Source organism: Mirounga leonina, unplaced genomic scaffold (genome assembly GCF_011800145.1).
Source record: "Mirounga leonina isolate KUSES-001 unplaced genomic scaffold, KU_Mleo_1.0 Mir_91, whole genome shotgun sequence".
Classification (NCBI taxonomy): Eukaryota; Metazoa; Chordata; class Mammalia; order Carnivora; family Phocidae; genus Mirounga; species Mirounga leonina.
The window spans coordinates 6,559,307-6,584,747 of record NW_023270839.1 but is presented as its reverse complement, the minus strand read 5'-3'; the positions used below and the strand labels follow the sequence as shown (position 1 = coordinate 6,584,747).

At 46.1% G+C, this 25,441-nt stretch overlaps 2 protein-coding genes across 2 annotated transcripts; both read right to left on the bottom strand.

Annotated features, from left to right (window-relative positions):
• Positions 1-2,036: 2,036 nt before the first annotated feature.
• LOC118003204 (chymase) lies at positions 2,037-4,896 on the bottom strand. Its single transcript, XM_034994033.1, has 5 exons — positions 4,827-4,896; positions 4,030-4,180; positions 3,167-3,302; positions 2,662-2,916; positions 2,037-2,270 (listed from the first exon to the last, which is right to left on the bottom strand). The coding sequence occupies exons 1-5, from the start codon at positions 4,894-4,896 to the stop codon at positions 2,127-2,129; spliced, it is 756 nt and encodes a 251-aa protein (XP_034849924.1). The 3' UTR covers positions 2,037-2,126.
• Positions 4,897-16,730: 11,834 nt separating this feature from the next.
• On the bottom strand, positions 16,731-19,555 carry LOC118003493 (mast cell protease 4-like). The gene is given in 5 exon segments (XM_034994564.1): positions 16,731-16,874; positions 17,541-17,797; positions 18,028-18,161; positions 18,612-18,762; positions 19,501-19,555. Coding segments are annotated over 5 exon segments (741 nt in total).
• Positions 19,556-25,441: the final 5,886 nt, after the last annotated feature.

Here is a 25,441-nt window from a genome sequence, read left to right as displayed (position 1 = left end):
GTTTGAAATCTGTAGGTCATGCCAGCAGGCTGAAAATTCAGGTAAGAGTTGATGTTGCAGTCTTGAATCTGAATTCCTGAGGGCAGCCGTCTAGAAACACACAGGTTTTCTCTGTTGCCATCTTGAGAATTCCTTCGTTGGGAACCTGTCTTTGCTCGTAAAGCCTTCACCTGATGGGATGAAGCCCCCCTGCATTATGGAGGTTTACTTAAAGTCTACTGATTTAAAACATTTTTTAAAAAAGATTTTATTTATTTATTTGAGAGAGAGAGAATGAGACAGAGAGAGAGCATGAGAAGGGGGAGGGTCAGAGGGAGAAACAGACTCCCCGCTGAGCAGGGAGCCCCATGCGGGACTTGATCCGAGGACTCCAGGATCATGACCTGAGCTGAAAGCAGACGCTTAACGACTGAGCCACCCAGGTGCCCCTAAAAGATTTTTTAAAAAAGGTTTTATTTATTTTAGAGAGAGAGAGAGAGAGAGCACAAGCAGGGGAGAGGAGCAGAGGGATAAATAGACTCTTTGCTGAGCAGGCAGCCCAAGGCCGGGCTGATCCCAGGACCCTGAGAGCATGACCTGAGGGGAAACCAGGAGTCAGACGCCTAACCCACTAAGCCACCCAGGCGCCTCACAGAGTCCACTGACTCAAATGTTAAGCACTTTGTAAGGACAGGCTACAGTCACTTCAGTGGCAGCTGGTCCTAGGGTCATCATGAGTAGTTGTTTCCCTCCTCTGTCACCTATCCCCCATCCCCCGCCCTGCTCCACTCCATGGCCAGCTCTTCTGTTGGTTTAAATTGTTTACCCACTAGGGTAAACCAGACCTTTATCTCTGAGGTTCCTGGGCTTTTTTTTTTAGGGTAGAGTTGCTACAGCTACATGTTTCAGTTGTCACTGGGCATAGAAGCCCCAAGGAGTGCCTCATACTCCCCCTGCCCTTATTATGTGGCAACAACTCTATCTTTGTATAATAATAAAGGTGACTTATCCATGTCACTGGGATAAGTTCACTGTTGCCTAGGGATTCACTCACGATCAAGACAGGCTTGACATGACAGTTGGCAGCCATAACTTTAGATTTAGCGGAACCCTTACTATATCCTCCGTTCTGGTGGAAGCAAGTCCCCTAGTCTCTCTTCTTTGCATCTCTGATTGGAAGTTCCACAGATGGTAGATCTTCTCCTATTGAGGTGGACTGTGAGGAGGGCCCTATGTGGCACCAACTGCCTTCCCTAGATTGAGTATTAAACCAGTGGTTCTCACTGAGGATGATTCCTGCTCCCCTGCCCCCTTGGGAACCACTTGGCAATGCCCTGTGAAACTTCTGGTTGGCAGAACTTAGCGGGGAGGGGTGCTACTCTTGGCACCTAGTGGGGAAAGGTCAGGGATGCTCTAAACATCTGACATCTTTGCTTGTGATTCACACTGTTCTTAGTGATTCTGAATATTACTAGAGATAAATCCGAATTGGTATAGAGTAGATGATTATATCAAGGATCTGGTGTAGCATTTGTTTAAGTTGGAAATACTGATCCTGCCTCTCCAGGGATTCCCTCTCTCTTCTTCTTCTTCTTCTTTTTTAAGATTTTATTTATTTATTTGACAGAGAGAGACACAGCGAGAGAGGGAACACAAGCAGGGGGAGTGGGAGAGGGAGAAGCAGGCTTCCGGCGGAGCAGGGAGCCCGACGCGGGGCTCAATCCCAGGACCCTGGGATCATGACCCGAGCCGAAGGCAGACACCCAACTGACTGAGCCACCCAGGCGCCCCTCCCTCTCTCTTCTTTCTTTCCCTAATTTTTCTTCATTATTTCCTCTCTGTCTCTTACACTCACCCCCCTCCCACATCCCGACTCCTTCCAAAGCTTGTAGGCTGCTTAGGCTGGGGCTGATTGCTCTGTGCCAGGAGAAGGGAGAATCAGAGAGAGGACACATGCTCAAGTCTGGAAGCTGGGTCTTTATTGAGGTTTACTGAGGACTCTGTGAGCTGGAGGAAACTTCTTCGGTGTGAGGGATGTGGTGGGGCCTCAGCAGAGACCAGAGGCAGCTCCGGAGTAAGTGGCACAGACAGCCTGCTCAGGTCTGGCTCCAGATTTCCCCTCGGGCTGGCCTAGGCTCCATCCAGGCTTAATTCTGCTTCAGGACCTCATTGATCCAGGGCCGGTAGTGGGAGATTCGGGTGAAGACAGCAGGGGGCTTTGCATTATCCTGTCCATAGGAGACAATGCCCTGGGCCACCCCAGCACACAGAAGAGGGCCCCCTGAATCTCCCTGTGGGAGAGAGAGAGAGAGCGAGCGAGCACAGAAGGTGAGCAGGGAAGTCATCCACTCCTGCCTGTGGGTCCCAGTTCTGAGTCACAGAGAGACCTCCGGTCAGACCCAGCAGCCCTGGCTTCTCATGGGGTTATACATCTCGGTATGATGCCCCTTTCCCTTTCCTTCTTGCTACCCCTTGTGTGCTGGGCAGCAGCCTGGGAGGGATGGTCAGAGACTGCATGGTGGGGAGGGGAGGATAGATCTGCAGAGGGGCAATTCCAGTTCCTTAGGCCTATGATCTGAAACCCTGCTGCTGGCTGACAGTCTTCCCATCCCATCTCCTTCCAGGAGACATCCTAGAACCCAAACAGAGATTTGTGGAAAAGAACCCATGTCGGAGGGTCACCTTAAATGCAGTTTTTGTCTTCCTGGGATTGCCAACACACAGCTGGGGGTTGTGGTCAAAAGCTAGGTAGTGTCTACAGGCTTGGGGATCCATGAGCCTCAACTTCACCTCTTGCAGAGTGTCAGAGCCTGCTCCATTCACTTGTCTTCTTCCCCAGCCAGCCACCCGGCACATTCTCCAGGGTGGGATGAAGTTGAACTGGGGTGGAAGGGGGAGTGTCCCCACGGCCAGGGTCAGGTTGGCTTTCTTCTTCAACTGTGAAGGGCAAGAAGGGCTGTCAGTGCTAGAAAGGGGTGACGGGGTATCACCGCTTTGGGTGGAAATTTCCTTTGGAGGACATCAGGGGAGGACAGGGCAAACTGTTTCACATTAGAACTACACCCAGTGGGGTGACTTGGTGAGGTTGGAGTCCAGAGGCAGGTTGGGGAAATTTCAGGGCAATGGGGACCTGAAGGAGAAAACTAAGAGAACAGGAAGTGGAGAAGGGGGAAAAAGAAGTTATCACCTTCAGTAGCATTATGTCATGGCGAATAGTAAAGTCATCGTATTTTGGGTGAGGGAATTGTTTTATGACCTCAAGCTTCTGCCACGTGTCTTCTTTCTTTCGTATGTTATGGGCTCCAAGGGTGACCATTATGAACCTGTGGTGAGGGAGAAGGAAAGACAAGGAGAGACAGTGATGGTCTACTGTCTCCTGGGATGTGCCCACTCTGAGGAAAGGGAACTGGAGTCTATCATGGGGGTTACTGGACTCTACCCACCCCCCTTTTCCTGGGCTACTTGTGGCATTTGGGAGCTCAGGTTTCACTCGGGGAACAGGGACATTTCCAGGACCCTCGGGAATTGCTGGGGACTGGGCCGGCCATGGAGGATCCAAGGGACAGGGTTAGCTCTTGCTAATTCAGGGAGCCCTATATGAGGGCCAGCCCTCCGGAGCAAGAGATACCAGAGGAAAGGGGGAGGTGGTGGCATCCCTGGTAGACCCTGTTCTTTGCCTCCCATGGAAAGGATGGGTCAAGTCCCTGAGAACTAAAGGCCAGTGTTCTTGGAAAGGGCAGAGAGGAAGTGGCCTGGAAAACTGGGTGGGCCCCTGAAAGTCACATATATCATAGGTTGGGGTCGGGGAGAGGGAAGCTACTTTTGAAGGAAGGACACTTGGGTAGGGCCTCCTTTTTCCTTGATAGATTGCTGAGCTCACAGTGATCGAAGATCAGGGCATCCATCAACTATGGGCCCAATTTCCTTAAATTCAAGTCTTGCTTCTCCCAGGCCCGGGACCCCTCCTCAGGCCACCCAAGCATGTGTCCCTGGCTGCTATGCTGGCTGTTTATCTCCTTTCTGGAGATAAACAGGACCCTGTTGTGTCACCTTCCTGCACAGTGAGCCGCTGTCAGCACGAAGTTCCATCTTATCAGGAAACCACCACAAGACATCAGGTGATTCTGGGGAGTGATGATTTCCAGGTGGGCCATGTAAGGGCGGGAGTGTGGCTTGCACTCTGTGCCCCCGATGATCTCCCCTGGAACAGAGAACCCCCAGGGCCTGAACACGGAGAAACCATAGGCTGGGCTGAAGTTGGGAATCTCATCCTCACTCTGTACTCCCCCCGTTGTCCCCCTCAGGAGGCTCTGGTATCTGGTCTCCCCACCCACAACCTCCCATATAAATTCTCGTTCCTTCTTCCAGGTCTAACAGCCAATCTGGCCGCAGATGCACTCAGGCATTTTTCACCCCGGATTTCCACCGCTCCCATACTGCCCGTGCCTTAATGCTCCTTTGTGACCACGCAGGGCAGGCTCTCCAGGTTCCTGGCTTGACCTTCTCCACAGGTCATGAGCAGCATCACAGAATGGCCACATTACACGGTAAAATGTAGCCCCGAAGCTCAGAGGATGAAGGGAACATAGGACCTTCTACGCAGTACCTCACATTATAGCATGAGAAGATGCCCCTCTTCCTCCCCCCTGTTGTGGGCTTTCCCTGGTCACCGGGGTTCCTTGTCCCCTGGGGAACTACCATAGGCTGCAGAGACTGGGTGGGCGCATCCCAAGTGGAATTCACTCTGGATTCCTGCAGAGAGATCCTGCGACCTTGTTTAAGAGTCAGCTATATTCAGACTAAACTTTGTTTTGGGGGCTGATCCTGCCGCTTCCAGAGGGAAGGACCGCAAGACTCAGCAGCTTGAGCTCTGCACCACAGGAGGAGGAGTAGCAGGGTGAGAGGGAGACTGTGCATCTTCTCAGGGAGGCTGCCCCGGGCAGATGCTGCTTCTATTTTCCGGTCTTGGGTTTTGTAACTCCAGCAATGAGCGAAGGGCTGGGCTGGTCACCACAGGAACTGTGTGGTCATGGTTTCTTCTCCCATCCTCAGCCGGCAGTCTGAGCTTTCAACCGTGGTGCCTTATCTGGGGAGCGGGGGTGGAGGGATCATGTCTTTCCCAGGTAGGGCAGTTTGTTAAAGCCTCTTCAGAAACACGGGTTGGGAGAGTCCTTACGCAGAGCATCCAGAAACATATGCACTTTTATGGCCCACAGTAGGAAATGCATTTTGCAGAAGGACCCAATGCACATATACATGTGCATGAATACACGAGCACAAACACACACATACAACAATCAGAAGTTTCAGGAAACAGTATTTATCCTGGTCACGTGCAGTACTTTCAGTTTCTATTCTATTCCGTTCCACTCCATATTAAAATATGAACAGCACGCCACTTAAAGGATAATTACCTGCAGTTTGAAAACCATTGATCTGGATCTCTTATTGGCAGAAGATCCACGGAGAGTAGATGTGGGAAGGGAGCAGACCCTACGGTGGGACTTTACATACATTATCACAAGAGCAATTGGGATTGGAATTCGCATTTTTTGAGACAGCCCATGCATCATTTATTGTCCCAACTCTTAGATATATTTGCATGATGACCCTGTGAAGTAGGTATTACTAGCTCAGTTTTATGGATTGGCTATTGAGGCTTATGGTTCAGAAATAGATTTTCCTGATTCCAAATCAAGGGCCCTCTCTGCTCCACCACTGCAGAGAAACAAAGAAATGGAGGCCCACTAATGGGGATGTAGATGGAGTCCTGTCCTGTGGGCCTTCCCCAGTTGGACCCAAAATGGGAGGAGTAAACAAATGAAGCATTTCTAGTTTTCACTCATGTGTGAGAAGTTGAGAGGTAGGTAGTCCAGGGCTAGGGTGGTAGTTCCACAGCATCATTAAGGCTCAGGTTCACCAACATCCAGTTTTGTTTCACCTGTACTGGAGGAGGGCAAGAGAATGAAATAGGTACAGCTCTGGTCAGGGGCCAGTTTCGGAAATAAAGAGGGCACTCTCTGTCCACATTTTCTTCCTTGCTCTTTCATGTGTGCATTTGCATATTTGAACCGATTTCCTTTTTCTCTGTCCTCTGCCTTCCTTCTGCTATTTTATATATAGGATGCTGTTGGTGGTGAACCTTCGCTTTAGTCCACGGTTTATAGGATATCAGCTTGGGGATCTGACTAAATTAGAGGTGGAATGGATATCACCTGGAGATCCTGTACTTGAAGCTGAAAGCAGTAAGTGCTGAGACTGGCTTATTTCAGTTCTGGGGAGAGTCGAACCTCATTTTCCTTTGTACAAGAGATAGTGAGGATTACGTTCAATGAGGGCACTTTTGTTTTAGGAAGGTTACTTATGGAGAAGGAGTGTGCGTTCATGTTGGGCAGCCAAGTGATGGACTGTGGTGGACATTTGCCATGTATGTGATGGGTCCTTAGTGTCTTTTGAACACTTTTCCTATATCAGGGGAATTCCCAACCATGATTCTTGCTTTCCTAAGGTGGAATCCGTAAACTTCCTTTCTCAAATTCTCTTGCATCTAGGCCACAATCTTGTGACTGAGACTCTGCCAATCAGATGGGTAGGTGTACAATTTGATTTAGAAGGTGCAACCTGAGGGAGTAGGCACCATGTGGAATTACCTTTTCTAGTGAGGGTGAGTGGCCGAGGGGTCTGGTTTTGGGGGAAAAATTAGTTATGGTTCAGATGTCTGGTGCTGCCTGCATATAGGGTCTGGGCCAAGCCCATGGGCTGTGAGGCCTTTGTTGACCAATCCTGCGGGGTAGTTCAACATTGTTTCTGGCTACATGGCCTCCATATCTGATTTCACAGCATCTGAGGAAGATACTGACTCTATATAAGGAAGAATTTACTAATAATCTGTTGTTACAACATGAATGTGCGGGGAGGGGAGTTAAGTGATTTCCCCATTGCTGAAAATAATAAACAGAGGTTGGACAGTCTCGTTTAAGATTCACAGTTAGTGGGAAGGAAAGGGTTGGGCCTGATAGAAAAGCATGGCATTTAATGACGGCGGCATTCCTTGGCCACGATGAGGCTGACCAAGGGGTCATCCCTTCTCTGAGTTCCTGAAACATTTATCATCTGCGCCGTGGTTCACTTTGACATTCAAGGTATGCAGCCGGCTTTGCAGTTTGACGGGAGGGCTTGAATTCTGCTTCTGCCACTTAATGATCTGTCCGACCTTAGCAAAGTCCCTTAAGTTCTGAGCCTTAGTATGGCCTCTGTAAAATACGAAGAATGAGGTGAAACAGGGCTTTCAGAGAATTAAATATGGTAGTAAATGAAAAATGCCACAGGGTTGGTCCTTAAGAAATATCGATTTTGTCCCTTTATGTTATCTCTCGTGCTGCCATACCATTTGATGGGTTAGTGGTGCCTCTGTCCTCAGGAAGGCTATTTATCTTTTCCTCTGAATCCCCCCTAAACACGCTACAGATGAAGCAGATGTACCAGGCTCCAGTCATGTCTACTTTGTACCAAGTCTTGTTTTATTCTTTGAACTTTGAGCTGCCAGGCTGTTTCTCAACCTTGTTCTTTGAGTGATAGCTGTGGCTTTCTTTCTTTTTTTTTTTTTTTTAAAGTATTACTACCTTTTTTTTTTAAGCTTTTTTTTAAAGATTTTATTTATTTATTTGAGAGAGAGAGAGAATGAGAGAGAGAGAGCATGAGGGGGGGAGGGTCAGAGGGAGAAGCAGACTCCCCGCCGAGCAGGGAGCCTGATGTGGGACTCGATCCCAGGACTCCAGGATCATGACCTGAGCCGAAGGCAGTCACTTAACCAACTGAGCCACCCAGGCACCCTTTTTAAGATTTTATCTATTTATTTGACAGAGAGAGACACAGCGAGAGAGGGAACACAAGCAGGGGAAGTGGGAGAGGGAGAAGCAGGCTTCCTGCCGAGCAGGGAGCCCAACAGGGGGCTCGATTCCAGGACTCTGGGATCATGACCTGAGCCGAAGGCAGACGCTTAAGGACTGAGCCACCCAGGTGCCCCAGCTGTGGCTTTCTTGATTGAGCACGCGACTGAGAGTGGTTTTAACCCTTCAGTTGCCATGTAGGGATGTAACGGCTGTCAACTTTCACACCTGTTGAAGTCTCTTGTAAGAACTACTGTGGAGACGGACAGCTGATGGTCCAGGCTTGTGCCATCTTGCATCCGACTGACACAGCAGTGCCACGGAGCAGACACGTAGTGCATCCTTTACGGCACGGGCTGCATTTTCCTGAAGCAGGCTGGAGCTCGCTATGCTTGCCTCCTTCTGTACGCGATGTTCCCGAATAACCAAGGTTTTCTTTCTCTTTTAAAATTTTAAAATAACTTTTTAAATTTAAATTTAATTACCCAGCATATAGTACACTATTAGTTTCAGATGTAGAGTTCAGTAATTCATCAGTTGTGTGTAACACCCAGTGCTATTCACATCACGTGCCCTCTTTAATGCCCAGCACCCGGTTACCCCATCCCCCCACCCGCCTCCCCAAACAAGGTTTTCTGAACTTCACTGCTACTAGCTTACATTCAGTATCTACAAAATAATTTGCAAGGTTATAAGCTGATTTAGTCTACTATACCCTGGCCTCTATTCCTAACACACTACTTCTTTTTTGAATGACTGTGCTCAGCATGATTTTTTCAGTGGACAGAGTATGATGAGTGGAGAGGTCCTGGGAGATGACCCCAAGTTGTTTTTTTTTAAATTTAATTTTATTATGTTATGTTAGTCACCATTCTTTACATCATTAGTTTTTGAGGTAGTGTTCCATGATTCATTGTTTGTGTATAACACCTAGTGCTCCATGCAATACGAGCCCTCCTTAATACCCATCACCAGGCTAACCCATCCCCCCACCCCCTCCCCTCTAGAACCCTCAGTTTGTTTCTCAGAGTCCATAGTCTTTCATGGTTTGTCTCCCCCTCTGATTCCGCCCCCCTTCATTTTTCCCTTCCTGCTATCTTCTTTTTTTTTTTAAACATATAATGTATTATTTGTTTCAGAGGTACAGGTCTGTGATTCAACAGTCTTACACAATTCACAGCACTCACCATAGCACATACCCTCCCCAATGTCTATCACCCAGCCACACCATCCCTCCCAACCCCCACCACTCCAGCAACCCTCAGTTTGTTTCCTGAGATTAAGAATTCCTCATATCAGTGAGATCATATGATACTTGTCTTTCTCTGATTAACTTATTTCACTTAGCATAAGTGAAATTCCATCCACGTCATTGCAAATGGCAAGATCATGTTTTTTTTTTGATGGCTGTATAATATTCCATTGTATATATATACACCACATCTTCTTTATCTATTCATCTGTTGATGGACATCTGGGCTCTTTCCATAGTTTGGCTATTGTGGACATTGCTGCTATAAACATCCGGGTGCACGTACCCCTTCGGATCACTACATTTGTATCTTTGGGGTAAATACCCAGTAGTGCAATTCCTGAATCGTAGGGTAGCTCTATTTTCAACTTTTTGAGGAACCCCCATACTGTTTTCCACAGTGGCTGCACCAGCTTGCATTCCCACCAACAGCGTAGGAGGGTTCCCCTTTCTCTGCATCCCTGCCAACATCTGTTGTTTCCTGACTTGTTAATTTTAGCCATTCTGACTGGTGTGAGGTGGTATCTCATTGAGGTTTTGACTTGGATTTCCCTGATGCCGAGCGATGTTGAGCACTTTTTCATGTGTCTGTTGGCCATTTGGTGTCCTTGAGAGTTTTCACTGCTGCTTCTGTGTCCAGGTTTTTGTAATTATGAATAGAGCTGCTATAAACCTTTGTGGACAGGTTTTTGTGTGAACTTAAGTTTTCATTTCTGTAAGATACATAGCCAGGCGTAGGATTCTAGGTCATATAATAAATGTATATTTAGTTTTCTAAGAGAACGCCGAACTATTTTCTAAAGTGGCCATACCATTTTCCACTCCCCCAGGAATGGATGAGAGCTCGTGTTGGTCCACATCCGTGCAAGCCCTGGGTTTTTCAGTATTTTTTTAAAAAATATTATTTATTTATTAGAGAGCGAGAGAGCGAGAGAGAGTGAGCACACGAGTGAGGGGAAGGGGTGGGGGAGAGGGAGAAGCAGACTCCCTGCTGAGCAGGGAACCCTGGAAGGGGGGGCTTGATCTCAGGACCCCGGGATCATGACCAGAGCTGAAGGCAGACACTTAACCAATTGAGCCACCCAGACAACCCTCAGTATTTTTAATTTTAGCCATTCTAATAGGTGTGTAGTAGTGTTTCATTGTGTTTTTAATTTGCAGTTTTCTAATGGCTAATGAAGTTAAACATTTTCGTGTGTTTATTTGCCACCCATAAATACTCTTGGATGAAGTGTGCTCATGCCTTTTGCCCATGTTTTTTTTTTTTTTAAGATTTTATTTATTTATTTGACAGAGAAAGACACAGCGAGAGAGGGAACACAAACGGGGAGTGGGAGAGGGAGAAGCAGACTCCCCGTCGAGCAGGGAGCCCGATGCGGGACTCGATCCCGGGACTCCAGGATCATGACCTGAGCCGAAGGCAGTCGCTTAACCAACTGAGCCACCCAGGCGCCCACCTTTTGCCCATGTTTTAACTGGGGTTTTGTTTTCCTCCTGGTGAGTTTTGTCAGTACTTTATACATTCTGGATAAAAGTCATTTGTCTTTTTTCTTTCAGTCTGTAGCTTGTCCTTTCATTCTCTTAACAGATACCTTCCATAGTGCAAAGGTTTTTAAATTTTGATGAGTCCAAAAGAAGTTGATACCTTCTTTTATGGATTGCGCTTTTGGCGTCATGCTTAAGAATTTTTTGCTTAACTCCAGATCATGAAGATTTTCTATTTTTTTCTAAAAGTTTCATAGTTTTACATTTAAATTTATGATCCATTTTGAATTAATTTTCGTATAAGATATGACATTTAGATTGAGATGGTTTTTGTTGTTGTTGTTGTTGTTGTTTGCATATGGTCTCATGAGAATTAAATGAGGCAAAGCAGGTAAAACAGTGCCCCCAGTAGAAGTTAATTCTTGCCCTTAAATTTTGTATGGCCTTGGGGTAAATGACCTCTTCATGGATATGATGCTGACTCCTAGAGCATGCAGACCTATAAGGGCAGAGGTATAATTCACCTTACATTTCTTTCGGATCTTTTGGGTGAATTACAAGTCCACAGAATGATTATCAACTTCACCCATGGTCAGCTTTTTATAAATGTATTTCCTTGGGATCTAAATTTTCCTCCATCTGTAACCCTGGCTCTCACTCTGGTATTGAGGAATAGAAATGTCCTTGGGGCACCTGGTTGGCTCAGTCGGTTAAGCGTCTAACTTCAGCTCAGGTCATGATCTTGGGGCTCTGGGGTTGAGCCCCGCATTGGGCTCCCCACTCAACAGGGAGTCTGCTTCTCCCTCTGCCCCTCCCTCTGCTTGTGCTCTTTCTCTTTCTCTCAAATAAATAAATAAAATCTTAAGAAAAAAATGTCCTTTATGACAGTGACCTTGAGTAAAAATTCAGTTGAACTATCTAGAGACTGAGAGGAGGCTCTCAAATGTGGTAGCCAGGGCTGGGACTAGGGCACAGCAAGAGAGGCACATAGGACACACTGTTGAGGAGATGCTTGCTCTCAGGGTCCTGCAAGAGCCTCCCTAAGCGACTGTCTCCTTAAATTTTGCACCCAGATGGCGTTGGCTTTCTTGCCTCACTCTGAGGTGGGTCTCCTGCAGGGTGGCAGCAGTGAGCCTGAAAGATAGGGCAGCCCATAGGGTGGGCTCAGGAGCAGCGAACAGTAGATTGTGAGTACAAGGTGGGAGTGAAACCCTGGACCTGTTATTCTAATTACTGTAAAAAAATAAAAAAAGAACAAAAGAATTTTCTGAAGCAGGCTGGAGCTACACTCTGTAAATGGTATTAATATGCTAAATGGTAAAATGTTTTAATATGCTCTTTATCGCACTCACTGCGGATTCTTTCCTTGATATGTTGGAATAGTAAAGCTTTTTATGAATTTAATGCCCACTCCTAATATAAAAGATTTATTAAAGTAAATAGTGGGGAGGTGAGTGGGAGGATGGGGTAACTGGGTGATGGGCATTAAGGAGGTCACTTGAAGTAACGAGCTCTGGGTGTTATATGCAACTGATGAATCACTAAATTCTACCTCTAAACTAATAATACATTATATGTCAATTAAATTGAATTTAAATAAAAAATTAAAAAATAAAGTAAATGGTGATTTTTGGAGAAAATTTTAAATTCCTAAAACTCTGCCTTAACTCCTGTATTCTAGAGTTACCATGACAAAGTACCACCAAGTAGGTGGCTTAAAACAGTAGAAATGTATCTGCTCACAGTTCTGGAGGCTAGAAGTCTGAGATGAAGTTGTGGGCAGTGTGGATTTCTTGTGAGGGCTGTGAGGAGCACTCCCCACTGTGCCTCTCCCTAGCTTTGGGGCTAGCTGGCAATCCTTGGCATTCCTTGGCCCACAGATGCATCATTCAGTGTGTGTTTTCACCCCGCCTTCTCCCTGTGTGTGTGTCTTTCCCGCTATGAGGACTCGGGCCATATTGGATTAAGGGCTCACTTGACTTCTGCATGACCACCTTCTTCAGGGTGACAACTGCTACAGTGTGGGCCCATGCCAACCCCCTACACAGCGCAGGACCGTGTGAGGGGGGAAGGTGCCGGAAGAACTGTGGGTAGGAGGGACAATTCCCAGGTTCTCGGGGGAGGGCCTCACACTTGGGGGGTGGTCAGAGGGGCAGTTATCTTCCTGTTGGGCTTTTTGACCCAGGCTCCCACAACCCTGGCTCTGGAGGAGCTGGTTCCTCAGCGTTCCCCTGTGCACCACCCTCAGCTGTCCAGAGCCCTTCTGTTTGGGCAAAGCCATTTTATCCGGATGGTTTCTCCTGCTGACCCTGTGGTGCTGAGACTCTCCTGTTGCTCTCAGTGCCAGTCAGGCAGGCTCATTCCGTGGGCCCTTTTGTCCCTCCTGCGGAACTAACGCTGTAGGGATGATGCTGTGCTTAACTTCTCTGTGTGGCTGGGCCACAAAGTGCTCTTTCCACGGCGTGGGTCCATGGCATGCTTGTTTGGTTGGCATCGGTGGCCATGCTTGGAGTCAGTGCCCGTCAACCCCTTGGGGTCCAATTCAGCGTGCAGACTCAGTCCAGCTCCCTGTGGTCTCCAGAGGCTGCAGACTTCTAGGAGGCCAGGCTGGCAGGGTAGCCTGACCACTCCCTCCACGTCTCCAGTTGTCCAGCTTTCTGGGAAGGAAAGCTGCCCTGAAAACGTGCTGTGGCAAGGGGTCAGAAGTGGGTGGGGCCATAGCAGCAATTCAGCGAGTGCTCTGGTCTCCTAAGCAAACATTATGCATAACGTCCCTGTTCCTTGTCTTTCATATTTTATAACTATTATTTAATTATACAAATATAAAAGGAGATTTGGGGCTAAAAGAAAAAACACATTTTTTAAATTTAGAGAGCGAGAAAGAGAGAGTGCGTATAAGAGGTGGGGAGGGGCAGAGGGAGAGAGAGAATCTCAAGCGGACTCTGTGCTGAGCTCCAAGCCCAACAAGGACCACTGGGGAGGGGGGAGGGACGGGCTCGATCTCATGACCTTGAGATCATGACCTGAGCTGAAATCAAGAGTCAGACACTTGACTGACTGAGACATCCAGGTGCCCTGAAAAAGCACATCTTTTTTTTTTTTTTTTTTAAGATTTATTTATTTGACAGAGAGAGACACAGCGAGAGAGGGAACACAAGCAGGGGGAGTGGGAGAGGGAGAAGCAGGCTTCCTGCTGAGCAGGGAGCCCGATGCGGGGGTCCATGTGGGGCTCAATCCCAGGACCCTGGGACCATGACCTGAGCCGAAGGCAGACGCTTAACGACTGAGCCACCCAGGTGCCCCCAAAACACATCTTTCAATTACTATTTCCAGCGTAAGTTCTTTTATTTTTGAGATCTTTCCAGGTTTTCTCTTTTCTTTTCTTTCCTTTTTTAAAGGTTTTATTTATTTATTTGAGATAGAGAGAGAGAACACGCGAGCGTGCCGGGGGAGGGGCTGAGGGAGAGGGAGAGAGAGAATCTCAAGCAGACTCCTCTAGGAGCCTGACGCGGGGCTCGATCTCAAGACCCTGAAACCATGACCTGAGTTGAAATTGAAAGTCGGCCACTTAATCGACCAAGCCACCCAGGCACCCCTGTTTTTTTTCTTTTTTTAAAAGGTAATTAAAATTTTTTTCACAGTCATGTTTTATTCATACCACATATATATCACAAATTATATTTTATACATTGTGTGACCATTAACATAGATCTATTATTATTTTTATGAATTTTTCTTTTAAATTATAAAAACTGTAATATTTGCTGTTGCTTTTATATTTATGTATTTAGAGTGCTTTTCCCCAGTCCTTTTTTTTCATCATATGTCTTCAAGTTTCTCTCTATTGTCCTTTCGTTTCAGCCTGAGGGGCTCCATCTAACTTTTCTCTTTTTTTGTATTTATGAATTTTTTAAAAAATTGAAGTGTAGTTGACACATAATGCTACATTAATTTCAGATGTACAACAGAGTGAACTGCCAAGTTTATACATTATGCTAAGTTCACAAGTGTAGCTGCCATCTGTCTCCAGGCAAGGTGATTACAATACCCTTATTCCCTGTGCTGTGCCTTTCATCCTAGTGACTTATTCATTCCATGACTGGGAGCCTGGATCTCTTCTCCCCTTCACCCCTTTTGCCCATCCCCCCACCAAACTCCCCTCTGGCAACCGTCAGTTTGCTTTCTGTATTTATGGGTCTGTGTCTGCTTTTTTTGGTTTGTTTGTTCATTTTGCCTTTTAGATTCTACATGTAAGTGAAATCAGATGGGATTTGTCTTTCTCTGTCTGACTTATTACACTTAGCATAATACACTCTAGGTCTATCCATATTGTCGCAGGTCGCAAGATCTCATTCTTTTTTATGGGTGAGTAATATTCTGTGTGTGTGTGTGTGTGTGTGTACTATATCTTCTTTTATTTATCCATCTACCGACGGACACTTGGGCTGTTTCCATATCTTGGCTACTGTAAATAATGCTGCAATAAACGTAGGGGTGCATGTGTCTTTTCATATTAGTGTTTTCATTTTTTGGGGTAAATACCCAGTGGTGGATTTACTGGTTCATAGGGTATTTCTATTTTTAATTTTCTGAAGCACCTCTATTGTTTTCCACAGTGGCTGCACCAATTTACCCACTTAGGCCTGTTGTACACAGAGAGTTAGTTTATTATCAGTCTTGTATATTATGCTTGCTTTATTTTACATCTGTACTCATCAGTGGCAAAGCTGGAAACCCCGCTCTGTGGGCTGGTGGGCAGTGGGGAAGGTGGAGAGGCTGGGTTCCCTGTGTCCAGCCATGGTAGCTCTTTCCTGCCCGGGGCCAGGCCTATCTTCTTAGGCCTTAGGGGCTGTGGTGGGACATGTTTGGACGTCCTTGGATTGCAGGCTCCTGCGAGTGAGTTGGAGTTCAAGCCCTGTTTCCCCGCGTTCGGGCAGGCGCGGCTGTGGTTTACTCTCCCCGCTCAGACGATGGTGGCGTAGGGTTCAGAGTGTTGCAGGTCCTTGGAGGAGGCAACTTTGGAGAACTTGGCCTAAGTCAGATATTCTTCTTCTGGAAGACCTGAGACACGGTGTCATTTCTGGAGGAAAATGACAGTTGAATTTGGGTGGCTGTGATGTAGTTCACAGACGAGGCTGACACTGATATTCTTGGGGCTCTCCCCTCAGCTAGAATGGCCCTGCCCCACATATGGCTCTGTTCTGACTGCTGAGCCAGACAGACCCATCCTGAGGACTCCTAGGGGTCATCCCTCCCCCTCCCTCCTGAGCTCTGCTGCTTGGGAAGTTTTCTTCCCTCCCCCTTGGCACAGGCTCCCCCGGCTGCAGAGCCAGTATTGAGGGGGATGATAATGATGAGGTCGAAGTGGTAGAAGTGGATGATAATGATGAGGTAGAAGTCCTGCCTGGGGCCATTTCTAGAAACAGTCATGGGGAGTTGGCTCTGGTGCATCTATGCCCTGAACCGCAGTGGCTGGGACACGGGTTTTGAGGAAAGAGGAAAATTGAGAGGAGGAGGAGGAGGAAGAATAGAGGGGGAAGAAGGTAAATTAGTGCAACATCACTCTGGATGTTAAATCCTATGTGCAGATCAAAATATTTTCTTCAATAATCCATAATACCACACAATGTACAGGGTAATTAGGAGGCACGATTATTATTATTATTTTTTTATTTGCGAGAGAGAGAATGAGAGAAAGCATGAGAAGGAGGAGGGTCAGAGGGAGAAGCAGACTCCCTGCTGAGCAGGGAGCCCGATGCGGGACTCGATCCCGGGACTCCAGGATCATGACCTGAGCCGAAGGCAGTCGCTTAACCAACTGAGCCACCCAGGCGCCCAGGAGGCACGATTATTAATCTGGCAAGAAAGGAGCCCAGAACAATTCATTTAAGCTAGAGAGGACTATCTGGACTCCTCCGTCAGAGCAGACCAGCTCCGTGGGAGAGAAGAGTCACACGCACATGCTGAAGGCGGCATGTTTATTGAAGTTCACTGGGGGTACAGTCAGCAGGGGCTTTGTGTGCCTCCCTGGGGCTCAGGCTGGGGCCAGGCTCTGTGGAACCTGGGTCGGCCCAGGGAGGCCTCTGGCTTTGGGACTCTCACACGGGCTGGCCAGGCTTCCATGACTATATGTTCTTTAAGATTTTATTAATCCAGGGCACATATGGGGAGATTCGAGTGAAGACAGAAAAAGGCTTTGCATCTCCATGTCCGTAAAACACAATATGTTGGGCCACACCTGCACACAACAGGGGGCCCCCAGAATCCCCCTGTGGGTTAGAGAAAGCAGATCGTGAGCAGGGAATGTCCTTCTCTTCCTACTGTCACCTCATCCTGGTTCTATCAACACCCTAGCCAGCTCCTAGATACCCCAGAGTCAGATCAGGATCCTGGTTCCTCAAGGAATCCTAAGTTAGGAGATTAATGTCTTTTTTTTTTTTTTTAAAGATTTTATTTATTTATTTGACAGAGACAGAGACAGCAAGAGCAGGAACACAAGCAGGGGGAGTGGGAGTGGGAGAGGGAGAAGCAGACTCCCCGCCGAGCAGGGAGCCTGATGCGGGACTCGATCCCAGGACCCTGGGACCATGACCTGAGCCGAAGGCAGTCGCTTAACCAACTGAGCCACCCAGGCGCCCAGGAGATTAATGTCTTATTCCTCTCTGGCATGGAGCCACAACCCTAGGTCCTGTCCCTTCCATTTCTTCCTTTCTCTCCTGGAGTCCTGTTCAGGAGACTAGAAGGGAGGGTTAGAAGCAGGGCTTGAGTATGTGAGGATGGAACCCCGAGGGAGGATTCCAGTTCCTGGGTTGCTAAAACCCACAGACTCAGACACTAGTCACTGTACTAGGGGACTTCCTGACCCCACCCCCTCCCAGGAGGATGCTGTCTCCCAGGGACTACGTTGTGAGGAGGAAGTGGAGGTGTGTGGTCACCTTGTATGCTGATCTTATCTTCCTGGGATTGCCCACACAGATTTGTAAGTTATGGTCGTGAAAGAAATAGTGGTCGCAGGCCCTGGCGTCCATGAGTCTCAACTTCACCTCCCTCAGAGTGTCTGACACCAGCTCCATCACTCCCGTTCTTCCCCAGCCTGCAGCCCTGCACATTCTCCCAGGTGAAATAAAGGTAGACCAGGTGAGCAGGGAGATTGTCCCTACGGCATGGGTCAGCTTGGCTCTCGTTTGTAGTTGTGAGGGAGGGAGAGGAGATGGACCTCCGGTCCCAGGGAAAGTGGGGGGTGTGCTGAGGTAGGGGCTCCCTGGGCAGGGCCAAGAGTTGTTCCCCAATGGGGTGGTGATGACACGAAGTAGGAGGGTGGGCTCCAAGGAAATGGTTTGGAAGAGAGAATGAGAAATGCACAGGTCAGGAGACAGGTTCAAGAAGGGGGGATGGAGATGGGCTGGAAAGCTAATGGCACCTTCGGTAACATGATGTCATTGAGTTTGGTGAACGAGTTGTAATTTGGGTGAATGATTTGTTCTGAGACTTCTAGCTTCTGCCATGTGGATTCTTCCTGTTTTATGTCATGAGCTCCCAGAGTGACAGTAATTTTCCTCTTGAGAAGGAGGAGAGAAACAGGAGAAGGCGCTGGTACCCTAGAAAGGGTCCCCTTCTGAGCAAGGAGACAGTAGGCTCTCTTCTTCCCCAGTGCAGGGCCATCTGAGGAACTCATGTCTTACTCGGGACCGAAGTGCCCACCTGGGATCATAGCCAGTTCAGGAAGGGCCAGGCCCTGGCAGCTACAGGGGACTGAGAGACTCAGGCGGCAGCAGGATGAGAGGGCCAGCGTTGGCCTGCTGTGACCCAGCTGCCCTGAAGAGGGCGATGGCCTCTGGAGGTGGAGATGGCAAATGAAAATGGGCTGGTTCCTTGCAGTATACGTCACTGACCATCTTGAGATGAGCAGGGCACAAGAATCTCTCCTCAGGCCACTTTGAAGCTGTGTGTAACTCTGGTTCCTACAGCTCCTTGCATGAAAAGAGAGTAAGTTAAAGTTTTCTTACCTTCCTTTACAATGAGCAGCTATCATCACGAACTCTTGACTTAGGAGAAACCCACCACAGCTGGCAACATACCCCTCGTCAGTGACCATTTCCAGAAGGGCCATTTAGGGGTGGGAGCGTGGCTTGGACTCAACGCCACTGATAATTTCCTCTCAAACAGAGAACCCCTAAACAGAGGCTTACTTGCTTTCAGAGAGAGCACTGGGTGAGGAAAAGGAGGTGGAAGCTGAGGGCCTGCAGATCTTCCATCTTACTTCTTATGGAGCTCAGCCCTCCATGTGTCCTTATTGTTCACTTTCTTGACCCCAATCCGCCCTGTCAACCAACCCTCAGCCTACTTTCAGAACTTGATTGTTAGTCTTGATTCTGAGCTGTCATTTAAACACTTCTTTTCTTTTCAAGATTTTATTTATTTATTTAAGAGAGAGAGAATGAGAGAGAGCTGTGCATGAGCAGGGAGAGGGGCAGAGGGAGAGGGACAAGCCAACTCCCTGCTGAGTGGGGAGCCGGACGGACGTGGGCTCATCCCAGGACCCTGAGATCATGACCTCAGTGAGCCAAAAGCAGACAGACGCTTAACTGACAGAGCCACCCATGTGCCCCTAAACATTTCTTCATGTCTCTATCCTGACCTCCTCTGCATGACAGCAAGCACCAAGAACTGGGAATGAGAATGGTGGCTATTTTGAAGAAAGCAGTTTAGGAGGAGTCAAAGCCAGTTTTCTGATTCTTTCTCCACCCAAGACTTCTCATCTCAGGGAAACTGTCATCAGCTGCAGGGAAAGAGTCTGACTCTTCCAGCTGGAGATTTCCCCCTAGAATACTTGCAGTGGGATCTTGTAGCCTCTTTTGAGGTCTTCTTTGACAGGGAGTTACACCCTAGACTCACCAGCTCCAGCTTCAGGAGGGAAGAGAATGGCCAACAAAAGAAATAGAGCCTGCATTTTCCCAGTGATGGTGTCCATGGTGAGCTTCCTCTGTTCCTGCCCTCCCTTGCCCCTGCTTTTATAATCCCAGCAGTAGAAGAAAGGGGAGGACTGGAAACCACAGAAACAACCTAGTCACATTTTTGTTTTTCACTTTGGCCTGGCTATCTTCCTCATCAGAAATTCTTACAACCCTCTTCTCCTCTCTGCTGGTGTTGAGGCTGTGGTCAGAACCTAAGAGTCCTGTTTTCTAGGATGAGGCATGCACCTTTCCCATCTAACATAGCTCTCTTGAGGCAGAAGAGTAACACAGATGGGGGGTAGATTAAAATTTTATTTTTTATTTTTAAAAAAGATTTATTTATTTACTTGAGAGAGAAAAAGCAAGCAAACATGTGAGTGGGGGGATGGCAGAGGGAGAAGGAGAGAGAGAATCTCAAGCAGACTCCCCGCTGAGTGCGGAGCCTGAGGCAGGGCTTGATCCCAGGACCCCAAGATCATGATCTGAGTTGAAATCAAGAGTCCTCAACCAACTGAGCCACCCAAGTGCCCCTTTATTTTTTATTATTGAAGTATAGTTGACATATCATCTTCTATTAGTTTCAGGTGTCCAACGTAGTGATTCAGCAGTTCTATATGTTACTTAGTGCTTCCCATGATAAGGGTACTCACCATCCATCACCATACAATGTTATTACAATATTATTTACCATATTCCCCATGCTCTACTTTCTATTTCCATTATTTACTTATTTTATAAAATATGAATAAGAATATATAAATATATGTAAAATATACTTATGAAATATAAGGATGTATAAATAGAAAGTATTTATAAAATATAGGGATGTATAAATAAAATATATCTATAAAATATAAATATAAATTTTATAAATAAGGAGTTTGTACTTCTTAATCCCCTTCACCTGTTTTGCCCATTCCCCCACCCACTGCCCTTCTGGCTACCACCAGTTTGTTCTCTGTATTTCAGAGTCTGTTTTTCGTTTGTTTATTTGTTTGTTCATTTTTTTGGTTTGTTTTTTAGATTTCACACATAAGTGAAATCATACGGTATTTGTTTATATCTGTATTACTTATTTCACTTAGCATAACACCCTCTAGGTTCATCCATGTTGTTGCAAATGGCAAGATGTCATTCCTTTTTAATGGATGTGTAATATTCCATTGCACATGCACACGTGTATGTGTGTGTGTACTGTATCTTCTTTATCCATTCATCTATCAATGGACAGTTGAGTTGCTTCTATATCTTAGCTATTGTAAATAATGCTGCAATAAATGTAAGGGCACATATATCTTTCTGAATTAGTGTTTTCATTTTCTTTGGGTAAATACCCAGTCCTGGAATTACTGGATCATATGGTATTTCTATTTTTAATTTTCTGAGAAAACTCCATACTCTTCTCCACAGTGGTTTACATTCCTACCAACAGCACATGAGGGTTCCCTTTTCTCCATATCCTTGCTGACAGAGGGGCGTTGGTTTAGGTGATGTAAGAATCTAGAATAGGAATCAGTAAACTTTTTCTGTAAATAGCCACCTAGTGAGTGTTTTCAGCTTTACAAGTCATACTGTCTCTGTGGCAACTATTCACCTCTATTGTAGTACAAAAGCAGCCATAGATAAGATGTAAACAAATAGGTGTGACTGTGTTCCAATAAAACTTTATTTTAAAAACAGGTGGTGGGCTGATATGGCTTGAGGGCCATAGTTTGCCAACCCCTGATCTAGAAGATCAGCCCTTTCTTCAATCCAAATAATCAGTAGAAGAACAGAATGTGGCAGTGAGAGAAAGAAGGAAAAATGGAGAATTTACTGACTACCCACAATATGTTTGGTGCTGATAGAACTTTACATGCATCATCTCATTTGTAATAGTCCTTTTGGGTAAGTATTATTATACACAATTATGGAGCACTCAAGCGAAGCTCAGGATGTCACATAGCAGCAAGATCCAAATTTAATATGTCAGATTCTGAAACTTATACTTTTTCCATTCCACTAATCTGAATAACAAGGGATGTGGGATGAGGTTAGTCCAATAAACAGAGAAAGGAATGGAATGTATAAAGGAGAACAGTTGTGTTCTCTAGGGGGTGTTGGGGTTTTCCACTTGTGCATTGAGAGTCACACTTAGTTTGATAACCATATGATATCTGCACTTGTCATTATTTGAGATATTACTCTGGGCTCTCATTCGTTTATGTGCACTGAGAAAGGAAAAAGTTGTTCTTTTTTTTTTTTTTAAAGATTTTATTTCATTTATTTGAGAGTGAGTAAGCACACGAGGAGCAGGGGGAGGGGCAGAAGAAGAGGGAGAAGCAGGCTCCCCGCTGAGCAGGGAGCCTGACCCAGGCTGATCCCAGGAGCCTGGGATCATGACATGGGCCGAAGGCAGACGCTTAACCGACTGAGTCACCCAGGAGCCCCAGGAAAAGTTGTTTTTGACTAAACAATAACATGCCATCGATTACAAGATTCTTTCCTGTTGTAAAAGGGTTAAAATGTAAAATGTTGTGCATTTTGGAATCAATGAAATATGATATATTGCAAGTATCTCATTCACTCTCATATCAGCCTTGAGAGCTATTATTGTTTTCATTTTACAGACGAGGAAACTGAGGCTCACAGAATTTGAGTCCCTTGACAAGATTTCAAAGCCAATAAATATCAGAACTAGGTGTCAAACACATACCTGTTTGACTTCAATCACATAATCTTTCCACATATCACCCTGCTTTCCTAGACTGTAAAAACAAAACAACAACAACAAGAATCTAGAGAGGATTACTCTACCAGTTCCCACAATTTTATAAGACGCAATCCTTATAAGAAGTCCCTTATTTTACATTACTCATAGTGGTTCTGTTTTCCTTGATTGAACTCTAAATAATAGAGATATTGGGGCACCTGGGTGGCTCAGTCGTTAAGCGTCTGCCTTCAGCACAGTTCATGATCCCAGGGTCCTGGGATCGAGCCCCGCGTTGGGCTCCTGCTCAGCAGGAAGCCTGCTTCTCCCTCTCCCACTCCCACTCCCCTTGCTTGTGTTCCCTCTCTCACTGTCTCTCTCTCTATCAAATAAATAAATGAAATCTTTAAAAAAATAAATAATAGAGATATTGGCACTGGAAGTGAGTTCAGAAGAACCTACACTTAGGTTCTGTAACTTGGCTTGGGTTATCTATTGCAGGTTCTCTTATCTGAATATGTTTAAAGGCACTGTTGTAAATGGTAAAGCATATTAGTTGTAAGTTGTAAGTAACCATTATGGCATACAAAGCAAACCTATTAAATTATCATCTGTAGATATCTGTAATCAAAAGTAGACTTTAGGTGATTAAGTAATTGGTGACATAGAACATATTAATGGAAACAAGGAGTATTATGGGGTTGATGGTTGCTTCTAGGTGCACTAAAGAACCTAAGAAAAATACATGATGAGCTTTGGGCTTTCAATTCCAAGCTTATGATCTAAGTAAGGGTCCAGAAATCTTCTCTGCCATAAAAGAAACCCTTCTCTCATGTAACTTCCTGTCTAAGATTTCTAAAAATCAAACCAATGTCTTATCCTGTGGGTGGTTTGAACATATCCTGAATCACCAAACTGGCAGGGTCTCTTAGATGAAATTAAAGCATTGAGACTCTGAAAATTGGAATGGGAATATATGTGGGCATATTCTCATGAAGCTGGGATCTTGAACCCCTAATTCCTTCAATCCTCCTTTGTCCATAACAGCAGCCCATCTTTTCCGGTCTGAGGAGGTTAGTCTTCCCTTGTTTGAAGAATCTGTAATGAGATTCCCTGAGGTAGTTACTTTGCAGCAGACTGCTGGCTGCCCCCTCCTACTACCTTTATCACTTCTGGATCTATAACCAGATTCAACTCCCAGTAGATCCCAGACATGTGACCCAAAAGGAATTGCAATGTACAACAAAACAAGATTTTTGCTAATTTGTATCAAGAGAAACATGAATGGAATGGGTCTTAAAGGCATTGGTGTAGGTGTTGGGCCAGGCTGACTTTATTGATGGGTTGCATTAAATACAGATGCCAATGTCAGCATATTAGATCAAGCCATGTCGAGGTGGCTCTAACTATTTGACTAGTTGACTGGATTGACATATGGATCCAAAGGTGGCCTATACTAAGTGAAGTTGAGATGCCAGACTTCTTTGATATAGAGAAAGGTATTCTATGCTTTGGGGAAATCAGAAGGTAGAGAAGATTTATTATTGTGAGACTGGTTTACTCACCCCAGTGTCCTAGGAGAGCACAGAGAACATTCTTTCCACCAAAGCTGTGAAAAATACATTAGGGAGAGGGAGCACTGGCATTTTTGGAGAGTGCTGTAGTGGCTATTGGCTACAAGTGTGGAGTGACCATGGGGTCTGCTGCTACTGGACCTGGATCCCTGAGTACCAAGGTGGTGGTGGGTCTCAGGGTGGGAGAAGCCAGGCTATCAGAGGTGCAGTGGGCTTGGTTACTCTAATGAGTATCAGAGTTGAAGCAGACATTAAGATAGTGGTCCATGACTTTGACTAGTTGATCGTGGTGTCCCTGAGCTGAAATAGATAGACTACTAAGGCCTTAGTTGATTTGGATAAGTAGAAGCATTCTGGGTCTGGTGAACAGAGGTCTTAAATATCACAAGGCACATGAACTAGTTCCCAGACTTGAACCAGCTCACTGACCCAGAGCTCCTTGAATGAAAAGGGTGAACTGCCTTTGAGGAAGGTCCTTGCTACATAGCCAAAAAATTGTTCTGTACATCTTCCTCTTTGCCTTCTTCAAAGCTACCTATGGCCATTTACCAGAGTGACTATGAATTAGAGAAAAAAATCAGAGACATAATCATGCTTTTGTTTGTTTGTTTTTTGTTACTGGGCCCTGGATCTGAACTGATATGAATTCCCAAAGACCCAAAATGCCCATGGGAATCACCAGTCAGAGGAGGGGCTTATGGACTGATCAACAAAGTTTTGGCATGCATTCATCTCACAGTGGTCCCAGTGGTTCCCAAATCAACCTTTGACTATTTCCCAAGCTCCAGAATGCAGAGGTAGGATGGATGTATTACAAAGTGGCAGAATCTCCATCATGGTTGCCTGACTCCTGAAGTGAGGGCTATTATGGTAGAAAAGACCAAGTGGAGACACCAGAATGGCCTCTACCTACAAAAATAGTGAACTAAGAGCAATATTATATTCATAGAGACATTCAGGTATTAGTGCAATCGCCAAATTATAGAAGGATGCAGGAGTGATGATTCTTACCACATCTCTATTCAGATCACCTGTTTGTATCAAGAGAAACATGAATGGAATGGGTATTAAGGCATTGGTGTAGGTGTTGGGCCTATTTAGTCTTTAGTTATAGGACTTCTGGGCTCTCTGTCTTATGCCTGAAGAACTCCTGATTTTGTTTTTTTTAATTGTGCTGGTGTTTGAAGGTGTTAGAGGACAAAGTGTTCAGGGAAGTAAAAGGCTGAGCGGGAGGTGGATTCTAATGTCTCGGGGGAGAACTCCCTCTAGGGTGAGAGATGACAGGAGAGCCTCTTGTTTTACTTTCTCACTTCTGTTGCAGGCTCACCGCAGACTTGAGAACAGTTGGCTTTGTGTTGTTTTCTGCCCTGTCTCATCTCCTTTCAATAGCCTCCAAATTTATCCAGTAGTTATGCTAGACAGTCTTCAAGCCATCCCCTTCCCAAGGGTTTGGGTAGTCCCTGAAATCTGGGATGCTTCTTTCATAAACCTTGTGATGCTGCGGTCTATCAGCAATCAGCATTGGCCAGGCTGGCAAGAGATAGCTCTCTGCATCTTAGAATCAATTCTATCAACGGCGATCTTCTCTTATCTGGTGGGCTGTTGGAGGAGGCCTGTTT

Excerpts from the sequence above, each read along its gene's own strand:
- LOC118003204 (XM_034994033.1), bottom strand. The coding sequence starts at position 4,896 with ATGCACAGTCTCCCTCTCACCCTGCTACTCCTCCTCCTGTGGTGCAGA. Across the intron at positions 4,181-4,826 it reads TCAAGCTGCTGAGTCTTGCG|GGGAGATCATCGGGGGCACA; the intron begins GTCCTTCCCTCT and ends TCTCTGTTCCAG. Across the intron at positions 2,271-2,661 it reads AGACAAAAACTGCATTTAAG|GGAGATTCAGGGGGCCCTCT; the intron begins GTGACCCTCCGA and ends TCTCTCCCACAG.